This window comes from Ursus arctos, unplaced genomic scaffold, assembly GCF_023065955.2.
Source record: "Ursus arctos isolate Adak ecotype North America unplaced genomic scaffold, UrsArc2.0 scaffold_4, whole genome shotgun sequence".
NCBI classification, from domain to species: Eukaryota; Metazoa; Chordata; class Mammalia; order Carnivora; family Ursidae; genus Ursus; species Ursus arctos.
Window position 1 is genome coordinate 26,660,080 of NW_026623056.1, and position 14,783 is coordinate 26,674,862.

Sequence of the window (14,783 nt, forward strand, 5' to 3'; positions counted from 1 at the left end):
AGTTACCTAATATGGTAGCCACTAGCGATGCTCAGAGAACACTGCCATCACTGCAGAAAATTCTGTTGGGCAGTGTTATTTAAGGGTAGGCTGCTTAGAGCCTACACTGGTCACTGTTCATAAATGAGCCTTGCCATGACAGGAGCATCCCTTTGAGAAACTACTCACCAAACAAACAGTACATGTTATTCAAGAGAACACACATTTATAAAGGCATTTAGTTTATTTTTCAAAAAAATATTTTTGCTAGAAGGTTTGAGTAATTTTACATGATCACAATCTTTAAATAAATTCTTTTTCTGACCAAAAGGTACCATTTAAGTGAACAGCTTATCTAGGCCTGTTTTTGTAACACCCAAATACAATTAGCACTTCTCTGATGGTATATTCCCTAGGTCTTAATTATCTATAGGCCAGGAGGCAGAGCCTCACACAGAAAAGCAGGTGCTTTACAACTGCTGATTAGTTCGGTTTCTTAACATAATTAAGCAGAGCAGGTAGTCAGTATATTCAGTTCACACTATTAACACGCCTGAAGGGCCTGATTCACCCAGAGCTCTCCCAGTCAGCACTTTTGACCCAGGGAAGCAGTGAACCAAAACTGCAGAGAAAAAGGGCAGCTTTAGACTAGTGCTGGCTGTGTCCCAGGCAGAGCTGTTGTTCTGTCCCAGCTACGGATCTAGCATGACCGGTGGCACTCATGCTCAGTGATAAGTAGAAAATACAACCAAAACGAAAAAGTGATTTGGGCAGCACCTGCTGCTTTTTCCCTTCCTTAAGAGAACTCAACTAAAAGTTGAACTAAATCTACATTCATTGCTATAGATTTAACATAAGGACAATCACTGGAAAGAAAGACCTACAGACTAGTAAGTTTATCGATGGACAGGACTGGGCACGGCTTGAAGGCACGTTGTAAGCAGCTTTTAGTTTGTACAAGGCCTGCACTCAACCCCAAAAGCATAAGGGCTGCCCACCTTGTGGGCACCCAAACAATTCCATCCCAAGCTAGTGACAATAAAACAATGCCTGCCTCTTCCACCAGCAGCCCAGACTACACTTCAAAAATGTCTTTGTTGCAAGGAAGAAATTATCGCAAACATCAGGACAAAGGCCCTTCTGATGTAGGGCTTGGGCTAAATAGAGGTTCACACCTAATCACGAGCATAGGGAGAAAAGCGACTATGTGCTAAAATCCAAGTTTCATGAACAGAGAAACATTCTGAACCAGATTCTTAAAATACTTGACATTTAGGCAAAAGCATGCTGGACAGTGCACCTCAAGCTGCCTTATTAAACTGTAAGTGAAAGGGAAGCTGGCCTTGGACAGTTCACTTTAGTTACCTATGCGCGCCCCTGCTTGCCTCAGTGCCCAGAGGGTGACCATTTCTCAGACTAGAGGAAACAGCAACTCAGGTTTTGGGCATGAAGATTCAGAACACAGTTCTGTGTGTCCTTTCTACGTGCCTGGTTCTGTCAGTGAGGAGGTGAGCTGGAGCTCCAAGGGTTAAGATACTGTGAATCCACAGCCTAGCTATACTGGCTACTTTGTATAACTACCTCCCTCCCCCCAACAGTTTGGCAAATGTCTTAGGTGCAGATCTGGAAAAAATCTCACATTTGCATAATTAGAAAACCTCAAGACGATATCCTCCCCACTTAAACTGTCATCTTTGCTAATGCTGACATAATCCTAACTGTAGCAGCATAAAGTGCCTCTGATCTCAGTAAGAAATACTGACCTGGTTTTACATTAAGTCCAGAGGGCTCTGGAGAGCGCTGGGGCTCTTTACAGTGTAAACACTGGTGTTGGTGCTTGGAATGTCTGGGGTGGGAACTGCGTGTAAACGTGTTCGGACTATACCCTCAACTGCTGGCAGCCTCACCTTCGGGCCAAGTTAAACTGCATGTTTTAGCTTTTTATTTTCAATACCCCACACCTAACCAGGCATAATGCCACGTATCTTCTGTCATTTACTTGGTATTCTCTGTAAGCTTCTGAGATTCTTACATACACCTTTGTGTTTTTCCTGCCCCAGTTCAGAAAAGATAATTGGGTAATTTAACATGCATCTTTCCGGATTCCCTTTCCTTTCAAATATCATAAAAGGCTAGAATAAAGATGCAAGATCCATTACTTTAATCCTACTGCAGCTAAGCATAAGGACAGGGTCACTTCTGCTCTCCTCCGGAAGATGAGGTTGACAGAAGTGAAAAAAAGGACTCCAGCGCTGGAGTCTCAGGGCTGGTCAAGAGAGGCCAAATGAGGAGCCCGCACGCTGCTCAGATCACTAGAGGTAAGAGCAAAACAAACATCAACTTCTGCTGTGCTCCCGTGCGGTCAAATCTTGTTACCCTTCCCTTCTCTCCTCCCCACCCATCTACAGAAGACCTGGTCAGTCTTCTGTTCTGAAAATTTATATTTTAAACACCCTTGGAAAAAAAAGGTGTTTGGCGAATCTTAATTTCTTCCATACGGGAGACCACACAAGGATAATGACAACTTGTAAAGTACTTAGGCTGAATTCTCACGTGTTTGACCACTAGAGTTTAATGGATATTAACATTTTTAATGGGCCAAAACCAAAAATCCAGAGAATTCAGTGTTCCAGCAAAAGCCTTTATAAGATTTAGGCATTTGTTATAATTCTTCTTAAAGCCAAGATAGAAATTTTTCATGTGTTAATATAACTGGATCCCCAAAGTTGTCTTTTTCTCACACCTTAACCCCTCCCAGAGTAGGCACTGGGCTTCTTAAGTGCGCCTCTGTAACAGAGCACACCAATCAGGTTTCGGCCACTTTCTTCTCACCCTTCAAAAGGAATGCGACTCACTTGGAAAGAAAAGTCAGTGGAAGGTGCAGCAGGTAAAACAGGACTGGCTTTGTCAAAACCACCACTCCTAGCTACCCTTTACGCCCCAGGGAACACCTATCATTCTCAGAGTTATGTTGTATTGAAAACATCCTGCACTTTTAGGTTCTGGGATTAAATTTGAAACCTGTATTCAGTTCACGTCTAACTAAGTTTCAAAAGCCGCACCAAATCTACTAGGCTTTTTTTTTTTTTTTAATACTCTGCACTGCATGCTCTGTCTATATGCATGCGTTTGGATAATAAATATTAAATATGGGGGGAAACACACGGAATCCATAAAATTAAAAATGAAACCAAACTGAACATTAAAAAATAGTACACGGCAGCTAGAGAAATGAATAGGGCAAAAAACAAATTTGAGGTAACAATAGTGGCCCAACACCACTGATCTGAAATATCTGTAAAAATTCAAATAAGTGTTTGGAGATTCAAGTAACAAACCATCTGCTTCAACTTGGTCAGACCTCCCAGAGTCCCTGCTGAGTTTCAGTCCATGAGCCGGCACTCACACAGCTCCTTGTAAATCCTCTTCCGCACTCGGGGCATGTCCTCTTGGGAAAACTGGAAAGGCTGCTCTAAGGCGAGGCACTTGCAGTACTGCAAAGGTCCCAGAAACACTTAAGTGGCGTGTGGAGCTAGGGAGCAGCCCAGTGTATTTTCCCAGATGCAGACCTAATGGAATAGGGTCTAAGGCAGCATTTTAAAGTTTGGTTGTAAAACACATCACTTTTAAGACATTTACCTCCAAATTATAGTCACCTTTCCCGGTAAGTTTATGGCTTGGGGTCTCCCCTCTTTCCCCACACAAGACTGTGAGGAGCAGAAACTGAGGAAGAGGCTCCAGCTCTCCTAAAGGTGTAGTGTGCGGAGACGGCAGCTAGGCCAAACGTGGTCTTTAAGTGAGAACCTCAGTTTGTTTATAAACCCCAGACATTCATGAGCCAGAGGAATGAGCCCATCTTTCATGATCTTTGCGAATCTCTAAGCTCATGAATTATATACAATTTCCTTTATAAATATAATGTCTAACAATTTTCAGTAGCCCTTTAAGACCACTAACGGAACACACAGCAGGAGAATGCAGTTTTTGAATGTGGCCCTTATTTAAAATCTAATTAGTTTTTACTCTGTGGTTAAAGACCACTTGCCAGTGGTTTAAAAAATGTAGTTCTGCAAATGCCAATACAGATTACAATACAGATTCAGGTCAGTCTCTAGTGTGCCTTATGAATAACCTCTGATAAGAGGTGGATACCAGTTGTTCATTCTTGGCTTGAGAAGGTGCTGCTTCTAATGGTAACATCTGAAAGTGCAGAAACTACATACTCCCAGCAACAAAGGAAGGGAAGGAAGGAGGAAATACCGTTACCTGTTCCTAGTGCCCGGTACATACCACAGGGGCTCCCATCTGTCTAAGCCCAACAGATTAATTCACACATCCTAAATTCTGGAAAAACATATTTCTTTACCTGGAGCACAAAGACTCCACAGTCACTGTCATTTTTCTGTTGTGGAATACACTAAAGAGAAAGACAAAACGATCATTAAAATAAAACCCAAGTACTTGTCTTCAGATAATTTGTTTTTATGGAAAAATGAGCAAGAAACAAATCTGTCTCTGTCCAAGACAGCTGGTGGACTGGTATATACCTTCGTATTTAAAGTAAGGGATTTTATGGAGGCATCTAGCTGCATTGGAAGAGCAAGCAACCAACTAATTTACAGAACATTTTGCCTAAACGGGAGAGACAGGAAACCAAAATCCTATTTTAAAACTTCCATTTGGATAACTAGTTTTGCTGGCAGATTATTGACAATGGAATCAAAACAGATCAAAAAGCATATGCCTGGACTCTGAATACTTAGTAACAATCCTGCTGAGCAGTCTCCACTTTTTATCTCCTACTATACAATTCTCATAAAGCAGTAGGCTTCCAGAAGAACTGCTTATGTATTCTGCCTTAAGTGGGAGTATGAAAGATCCTGACTAAATTTAGACTACCTGGATATTCTAGTTGGGTAAATTTTAAAAAGTTATAAGTTCAGTTCTGGTTTAAACTAAAAGACTAGGTTATTAAAAGAAAATTTCATGCTTAGTTTAAAACTTAGCATTTGGTACAGTTCAAGGGTGAACAAATATATCTGGTCCTTTTGAGTTTGGCTTAAAGTTTGTTTCAAGACTCTGCCTCTTTAAGACCGTGTTCAGTGATCCAGACAGACCTGAGGTCAAGGACTTGACTCTGGTTCTGATGGCCTTTGGGGAAGGTCACACCTAGGCTTCAGTTTTCTCATCTACAGAATAAAGACGATGCTCATCCCTAAATGAACCACCGGCCTACCTCACAGGTTGTAAGGATCAAATGAGATCACACATGCAAAAACACTCCGAAAACAATAAAGCAGTGACCATAAAAAAGAAGACACTGGTATGTGCAACAGCAATGAGAAGACGTGCCTGGGCACCTTGCCCCACGTAGAGCCTGAGTATCTACAGGGCAAACATAGTGCTGCTTTCAGACTGAAACACCCAAGGCACTGTCTTCCCCAAGTGCCTGGTAAGAAGCCCAGTGCACTTGCTCCCTCAGTGGGTCCAAATGTCCATTTCAGCATTTCTCTGGGTCTATGTGAGTCATCTGGAAATAAGAGGCAAGAGGCAGGTGCCACCAAAAGAAAAAAAGTTACATACCTATTTTTTTCTTTCTTTCCCCCCAATATTGCAACCATATTGTTAGCAGCTGCCCCAAGGATGAGTAAATGAGTAAAGCTGTTCCCCGCAAGCACTGGGAAACTAAGCGGGTAGACAATCAATACTGAACGGAGGTTTACTGTAAGCTGCCTCCCTGCAGCCTCCAGACTCACTGGTATCTCCCATGATCAGTCTTAAAATGCTCCTTAAAGACACCACCCCTACGATGACTCCATCCCCTTCACATGCCTGAGTGTTCATTTTTGTCACATACTTACCTTTGTAACAGCAGTCTGCCAACCCTGAAGAAATTCAGGTCTATTTTTTTCTCTGGCTTCAGTCAGCAAATACTTTCTTATATTCTGGTTAAAAAGAAACCACAACACAGATGCTGTGTTCCATCAGTTGGTGAAAAATGGAACCTGCCCACAGCAGACAGAAGCAAAGGAGGAGGCTGTGGCCCAACCACTGGGCAAAGTCTGCGTTAAAGAGTTTAAAGCTGAATTTCATTTCCAACCTTTCACTTCACAGTGACTCAGACCTTCTGTACTCAGGTATGCGTTTAGGCTGTGGACACCCGTATATGTTTTAATTAGAACTTTTTATAAGCTGGTGAGCCTTTTTCAGCAGTAAGCCAACTTGCTGAATTTGAAATTTAAATAAATATTGGCAAGACAAAAAGTCTTGATTACTGCCAATGCTCAATACAAAGAAGGAACCCTTGGCAGAAATCAATAACTGGAACTAAATGAACAACATTCCCAGGCTTAGATATACTCTGTATTTTGAGCATAGGTATCACGCAGTTTCTAGAATATACTGAAACCCATTCTGGATACTAAATACACCCAAGTCCACTGCTACCAAGATGAAGCCTATCAGTGTTTCAGACTTTCCCTTATGCCCTCTACATCCATGCCTCTCTCTTTGCATCTCTTCTAAGGGTGAAGTGAGAGGTTACAGGACTTAAGCTAATCCCCCTGAAGGTGAAGAAGTATGTTCACATATGTATCTGTGTTTATGCACACACGCATGTATGCACACGCACACATAGTACACCGTATCATTCTGCAACTTGCCTTTTAAAACCCAATGTGTCTTGGAGATCTTTCCATGTTAGGACATGGAAATCTATATATTTTTTTAACTGCTATGGTCAGTTCAACAGTATGAATATACTGTAGTGTATTTAGCTATTCTGTTGGTAGAGCTAAATTTAAGTGGTTTTGACTTTTCACTGTCAGTAATGCTATAGTGACTCCTGGTACATGGCCTATCACCGTGCACATACATACACAAGCATTTTTATGGAGTAGATACCAAGAAACAGAACTGGTGTGCAACAGGATATACTTTTTTTTTTTAAGGTAGGCTCCACACCCAGCATGGGGCTTGAACTCCTAGGCCTGAGATGATGAGTGTGTACTCCACTGACTGAGCTAGCCAGATGCCCGTAGGACATACATCTTTTACAAATTTATAAGACACTTAGAACTGATCAGAATTTCAGTTCCCCCAGGTGGCTTGCTATATCAATTCATACACTGCATCAGAAAATATGAAAGCTGGTTTCCAAACACTTGAATACCATCGACCTTCCTAATAGGTAAAAGATGGAGCCCTGATGTAGTTTTAATTTGCATTTCCCATATTTCTGGTAAGACTGAGCATCTATCCATGTGTTGAAAGGTTATTTGTATTTTTCTTAAAATTTACTTAGTTTAACCTTTGTCCACTTCTATTAAATCCTTTTATTCATTTGTAGGAGTTGGGTAGTGATTATTATATAGGTCACAAACATTTTCTCCAGGTCTACCCTTATCTTTGAATTTTATGGCATACAGAAGTTTTAAGTTATGATATGGTCCAGTTTATCAGTCTGTTCTTTCATGTCTTTTTTGCTTTTATGGTTCTATGTAAGAAATCCTTCCCTAAATCCAAGAACTTAACATCTTCTGTATTTTATCCTAACTTTTACAGTTTTACGTTTTATATTTAGGTAATTATTTTATGTGGAATTTGTTTTATAAATAGTATGAGGAGCTGTATTTTACTTTTCCAAATAGACAGTTGCTTTTCACAACGGCATATATTGAATAGCCTGACTCTTCCCAATTTTATCATATACCAGGTTCCCTCGTATACATGAGTTATTTCTGGATTCTCTGTGCTGTTCCACCAATCCACTTGCCTATTCCTAAGCCGACAGAAATACAGTTTTAATTATTAAAACTGTGTGTGATGATTTGATACCTAGTAGTCCAAGGATTCCTTCCTTCACTGTTCATGCCATGAATTCTGCAATATGGATTTTAGGATGAGCTTATCAGGTTTCATTCAAAATCCTCTTGGAAAACTGATTAGGACAAATGGGTATATATTAGTTTGAGGAGAACTGATCTCTTTCCAATACTGAGTCTACCTATCTTTCCATCTGCTCAAAGTTCCTTTAAATATAGGGTTTTCATCTTAACTTCCACAGTTTTTGCTAGGATATACTCCTGGGCAGTTTACATCTTTGTTGGTTTTGAAAATGGAATCTTCTGTCTTCAGTTAAATTTTCTAGCTGGTCCTTGCTAGTGAAAACTTTGTTTTGTTTTGCCTCCCACCATCTTGTTGAACTCCCGCTAGCTGAGTTCTCATATCTTGCCAGTTGATTCTCTTCATTATAATTCATTCTGCGTAAGTTATTTTGAAGATACAAGCCAATTTTAGCTCTAAGAGAAACCAAAGAAAACGATTTCTACCCATATTCAAAATGTAGCTTTATGGGAAGGCAGGAAAATATGTGACAAAATCCAAATAAGGGATGTATCTCAGAGGGGGGGATCCAGATCACAGACAGCTACCTCCCCCAACCTGGAGATTCCTCTTGTCGTAGTCCTTTTCTCTGCCAATATTTTAGAGGGTTTTCATGACAGAAACTGATCCTCTAGGAGACTGACTTCTGCTATTCTAAGATACTATTTGATCACAAGGTAAATGAAAAAACACAGGCAGTATATTAACTTACCTCTACACAAAACTTAAAATGAATGCCTTGGGAATCATAAAATGAAATAATTCGATTAGAGAGTGTCACGGTAATGAGAGACCAGTGGACTTCCAGGTGAATAGGAATCAACAGAAGACTCTTTTTAAACAAATCCACCTGATTAAAAAAAAAGAAGAAGAAATGCAGCCATCACCACAGACTATGCAAAACAACAGTGGCAGCAGCTTCCATTTACTGACCTTTGACCTGCCCATGGCCATAAAAGCAGAAAGTGGTGAAGCCAGAATTTGAACCCAGGTCCGAATCTAAAGCCCATGCTTGTAACTACTAAGCCACAACACACAGTAAGAAAACTAAAGATCTAGAAAGCACCATTTCGCATTTAACCTGATACACCTGTGCATAACCTTTTCAAGTAGTTAACATTACTTATTTTTATGCTTAATTTTCTTGTGTACATATTTGACCTTGACTCAATTCTTATTTAGAAAGGAATCATGATATTAGAAAACAGCACAGACTATAAGCCTTCTTTTTATAGACTCCACATTATAATTAAGATCATGGGCTCGGAAGTAAGTCTGGTCAAGTTCAAATTGAGCCTCTTCCACTTACTGACAAGATGACTTTGGCAACTTTTGTAGCTTCTTTGTGCCTTGATTTCCTCAACTATAAACTACAGATAACAGTATCTACCTTATGAAGCTCTTGAGAGTGATAATACAAGTAAAATGTTTAAAACTGCTTCCACACATTGTATGTAGCCAGTGAATCTTAACTATTACCATTATCACTACCTCAGGTCTCCCAGATGTCAAAATTGAGAAAAATATCCTTAATAATTCTTTACACGTCCTTTACAGTCTAGAAATATTTATTCTTCCACTCAAAATCCCAGTTGTGGATTAGATGATAAAGTAGTAGGTGCTCAATAAACATCTGTAAAAAAAGTGAATGAATTTCTTTTTTTCAGATATTTTTTGAGAGTTGTTTTTTTTTTTAACCGATTCCTTGGGTTAAAACAATCACAAGGCTATTATGAACTACATCAGATTCTTAGAAGGTGTTTCTCCAGCCTTCCTTGCTTTCTGATATTCAGATAATGTTCTGTTCTAAATGAATCTTCTACTAGTCAGCATGACCTTGGAGCAAAGCATTCTACTTTTCCAATTTCTGCATCCATAAACCTGAGAAGTGGGGTGAATGGAAGGGAATATGAGGACAGTTGGTCCCTTCCAATGCATAAATTGTGAGTATCTAAAACAAGGAATCACATCTCAAATACAGTATTAAATGAGACCAAATTTACATTCTTCTCAAACTTTTTAATTTAAAAAAATTTTAAATAAAAATTAGAAAATACAGATAAAAAATACACTTCGGTGTGTATCTTTCCAGATTATTTTTCTTTTTAATACATTTTCTCACACAACTTTTTCTTTCCTCAAAGATTTTGAGAGAGCGTGCATGTGAGAACATGAATGAGGTGAGGGGCAGAGGGAAAGGGAGAATCTCAAGCAGACTCTGTGCCAAGCACAGAGCCCAACGCGGGGCTCCATCTCACGACCCTGAGAGATAATGACCTGAGCTGAAACCGAGTCGGACGCTTAACTAAGCCACCCAGGCGCACCCCCCCTTTATACATATAATGAAGAATGATATGTGTGGAAGATGATACTGTTGATCCCAGTTACTTGTTGCCCTCCCTATAAAAGGAGGACACAGAACTGCCTGATACTCTGTAGCTTCACTCTCCCTCCCAGGTGAAGAATGTAGTCCTGTGATTTGCTTTAACCCATGCTCTGTAAACAAAAGTGACCTTCCGTCATGATCAAGCTGAAACTTCAAGAGCCATCATGTGGCCCTGAGACTGTTACGTCTCAAGACTGGTGTACTGTTCCTTCAGTCTGCGTTCCATTTAAGGAATAAAGATGAAAAACCGTAGGAACATCTCCTTAGATGCAGGAAAAGCATTTGATAAAACTCAACATCCACTTAAGACTAAAAAACTCTCAGCAAACTAGGAATAAGAGCAAAACTTTAACCTGATAAAGAGTATCTACAAAAAAAACCCTACAGGGGCACCTGGGTGACTCAGTCGAGTGTCTCTTGGTTTCGACTCAGGTCATGATCTCCTGGGTCGTGGGACTGAGCCCTGTGCTGGGCTCTGCACTCAGCAGGGATTTTCTCCCTCTACCCCTCCCCCAACTCGCACATGCTCTCTAAAATAAATTAAAACAACAACCACCTTATAACTGACATCATAAATAGTAGGGAAAGACTGATTGCTTTTCTCCTAAGACAGAACAAGGCAAAGCTGTTCTAACAGAAGTCCCAGCCAGTGCAATGAGGCAAGAAAAAAATGGCGGACAGTTTAGAATGGAAGAAATAAAACACTACTTACAGACAGGATTATCTATGAAAATCTAACAATCTACAAAAAAGCTCCTAGAGGAGGGGCGCCTGGGTGGCTCAGCTGGTTAAGCGGCTGACTTGATTTCAGCTCAGGTCATGATCTTACGGTTGTGGGATTGAGCCCTGCGTGGGGGTGGGGCTTCGTGCTCAGCAGAGAGTCTGCTTGAGATTCTCTCTCCTCCCTCTGCCCCTCCCCCAGCACACACATGTTCCCTAAAATAAATAAATCTTAAAAAAGCAAAAAAGCTCCTAGAACCAGTGAGGGAGTCTGGTAAGGTCAATGGATATGAGGTTAATTCACAGCAAACAACTGGAAGATAACATTTTAAAAATTCTGTTTATAGCAGTTTCAGAAATATGAAATCCTTAGGGTTATATATTTTTTAAATATGTGCAAGACCTGTGTACTAAGAATTATAAAATACTGCTGAGGAAAATTAAAGAGCCAAAATAAAGGGAACATATACCACATACATGGACTGGAGGACTTAATATTGCTACAATGTTTATTCTCCCCAAATGAACATATCAACAGAATCCCAATCATAATCCAGCAGATTTTCTTTAAAAAACATAGACTGACAAGTTAATTCTAAAATTTATATGAAAATGCAAAGAACCCAGAATTCCCAAAATATTCTGGAAAAAGGATAAAGCTGGCCAACTTAAACTGATTTCAAGACCTACTATAAAGATACAGTAATCAAGACAGTGTGGTATTAGCATTAAGAACAGAGATCAATGGAAGAGAATATAAAGTGCAGAAGTAGACCCATACATATGTGGTCAGCTGACTTTCTACCATGGTGCCAAAGCAATTAAACTAGGAAAGAGAAGTCTTTTCAATGCCAATGACACTGGAACAACTGGATATCCATATGGAGAAATCCTCAAAATTGAAGATCTTCATCAAAACATATGGTTAAAATAAGTAGAAAAGCCATAGACTGAGAGAAATCACAAAACCTAGACCTGACAAAGGATTTCTATCCCGAACAGTAATAAGCCTCTCTTTACTACGTATCTTTTCATTTATATCACCCACCCATTTTTCTATTTAGTTGGTGGCATCCTTGTCTTATCCATTTGTATAAGCCCTTCATATATTAAGAAAATTAGTTTGTGACATTAATGGCAGTTTTTCCCCCAGTTTGTCTTTGTACATTACTCCTGTTTTACATTTGGGGTTTTTTTTGAGGAAAAAAATGCTGGGGGGAGGGGTCCAGGGGGCAGGACGGGGCAGAGGGAAAGAATCTTAAGCAAGCTCCATGCCCAGCACAGAGCCTGACCTCAGGACTTGATCTCACAACCCTGAGACCATGACCTGAGCAGAAATCAAGAGTGGGGTGCTTAATCAACTGAGCCACCCAGGTGCCCCTAAACTGCTATTTTAAATAGTTATTTTTCCTGTTAGCGACTTAATCCATTTTTCTTTTATAAACTTTTAAGTTGGTCACAGAATAGACTTAGTTACCCTGACATTATTTTTAAAAAGTTCTTTTATGGATTTTCTTAGTACTTTTCTTAGTACTTCATTGTTTTATTTTTGTTGCATTCAAATCCTCGATCATTCTGTAATTTATCTTGATGTAATCTAATTTAGTGAGTACTTAATTCTTCCATTTTTCATTTTTTCTTTAATGATAAAGGCATTTATGGCCATTAACTTTCTTCTCATACCAGTTTTCATTATGTTCCAGTGTGCTTGTAAGATGTATTCCCCCTTTCCATCCCTTTTTAGACAGTTGGCATATAATTTTTTATTTTTAGATTCAAGTGTTACATATCCAGTAATATGCATTACCTGTAAAAATTTCAAATTAAGATTTTTTTGGGCCGCCTTTTATTTTTTTTAATAATTTTTTATTATGTTATGTTAGTCACCATACAGTACATCCTTAGTTTTTGATGTAGTGTTCCATGATTCATTATTTGCGTATAACACCCAGTGCTCCATGCAATACGTGCCCTCCTTATTACCCATCACCGGCCTATCCCAATCCCCCACTCCCCTCCCCTCTGAAGCCCTCAGTTTGGCCGCCTTTATTTTTGACTGAATTGTGATCGAAGAGTAACATAGGTAATAATTTTCTATGTGGCCAAATGCATTATCAATTTTTACAAAATCTAGTATATATCTACTTTACCAAATGTAGTACTGGTTGTATTATTTTTATTTATGATTTTATTTTATATCAACCTGATCTGTCCAACTATGAGAGGTCTCCTGCTATCACTGTTTTATCAAGGTCTCCTTCTGTAATTTTGTTATATTTCTATATTGAAATTTTATCACACAGCTTTTCACCTTAATATCTACCTCATCTGCTCCTAATACTGCCATTCCTTCTTGTTTACCACTCCTTTCTTTTGGTTTATGTTTGCCTCGTACCTCTTTAACTGCCACTTTATTTTCAACCTTTCTTGTTCATTTTGTGTTTATTTGTTATATGCAGCATATACAGGCATACCTCAGAGATACTGTGACTTCGGTTCCAGACCACTGAAATACAGTGAGTCAAATGAGTTTTTTGGCTTCCCAGGGCATATGAAGCCTATTTACAGAAACTGGAGTCTATTAAGTATGCAGCATTATATCTAAAAAAAAACAATATACATACCTTAATTTAAAAATACTGCTAAAAATGCCAACCATCATCAGTGCTAACTTGCTCTCAGCGAGCCGTAATCTTTTGCTGGGGAGGGTCTGGTCTTGCCTCAATGTTGATGGCTCCTGACTGATCAAGGTGGTAGCGTACTGAAGGTTGGGTGGCTGTGGCAATTTCTTAAAATCAGGTAACAATGAAGTTTACAGCATCGATAGAATCTTCCTTTCACAAACAATTCCTCTGTAGCATGTGACGCTACTTGATAGCATTTACCCACAGAACTTTCAGAACTAGAGTCAGTTCTCTCAAACCCTGCTGCTGCTTTATCAACTAAGTTTATGTCATATTGTAAATCCTTGTCATTTCAGCAATTTTCATGGCATCTTCACCAAAAGTAGATTCCATCTCAAGAAACCACTTTCTTTGCTCATTCATAAGAAGCAATTCCTCGGGACGCCTGGGTGGCTCAATGGTTAAGCATCTGTCTTTGGCTCAGGTCATGATCTCAGGGTCCTGGGATCCAGCCCCGCATCAGGCTCCCTGCTCAGTGGGGAGTCTACTTCTCCCTCTGCCCCTCCCCTCTGCTTGTGTGCACTCTCTTCTAATAAAATCTTTTAAAAAATTAAAACAAAAACAGCTCCTCATCTGTTCAAGTTTTATCATGAGATTGCAGCAATTCAGTCACATCTTCAGGCTCCTTTTTTTTTTTTTTTTTTAAGATTTTATTTATCTATTTGAGAGAATGCGTGCAAGTAGGGGGAGGGGCATGGGCGGAGAGTCTCAAGCAGACTCTGTGCTAAGCACAGAGCCAGATGTGGGGCTCAATCTCATGACCCTGAGATCATGCTTAACCGAGCCCACCACCCAGGTGCTCCATTCAGGCTCCACTTCTAACTCTAGTTCTCTTGCTATTTCCCCCACATCTGTGGTTAGTTCTTCCACTAACATCTTGAACCCCTCAAAGTCATCCATGAGAGTCATCCATGGAATAATCTTATTCCAAACTCCTGTTTATGTTTCTATTTTGACCTCTTCCCATGAATCACAAATGTTCTTAATGGCATCTAGAATGGTGAATCCTTTCCAGAATATTTTCAGTTTACTTTGCCCAGATCCATCTGAGGAATCTGTCTATGGCAGCTACAGCCTTATGAGATGTATTTCTTACATAATATGACTTGCAAGTTGAAATTACTCCTCGA

General features: G+C 39.7%; 2 protein-coding genes across 12 annotated transcripts in view; one reads left to right on the forward strand and one right to left on the reverse strand.

Annotated features, from left to right (window-relative positions):
* NCBP2 (nuclear cap binding protein subunit 2) overlaps positions 1-14,783 on the forward strand; it is a 33,102-nt gene that overhangs the window by 8,137 nt on the left and 10,182 nt on the right. The gene's annotated exons all lie outside the window — the stretch shown is intronic.
* Positions 205-14,783, reverse strand: part of SENP5 (SUMO specific peptidase 5) — a 56,836-nt gene continuing 42,257 nt past the window's right edge. For 2 of the 9 annotated variants that reach the window (XM_026495935.4, XM_057306882.1), the window contains 4 exons: positions 8,576-8,713; positions 5,841-5,924; positions 4,346-4,396; positions 205-3,473 (listed from right to left, as the gene is read on the reverse strand). In XM_026495935.4, the coding sequence (XP_026351720.2) occupies positions 3,363-3,473; positions 4,346-4,396; positions 5,841-5,924; positions 8,576-8,713 (384 nt within the window). In that variant the 3' untranslated portion in view covers positions 205-3,362. Of the gene's footprint in view, positions 13,571-14,783 lie in introns of all 9 variants that reach the window. The other 7 variants (XM_044382980.3, XR_008957396.1, XM_044382983.3 and 4 more) reach the window with 7 other exon arrangements.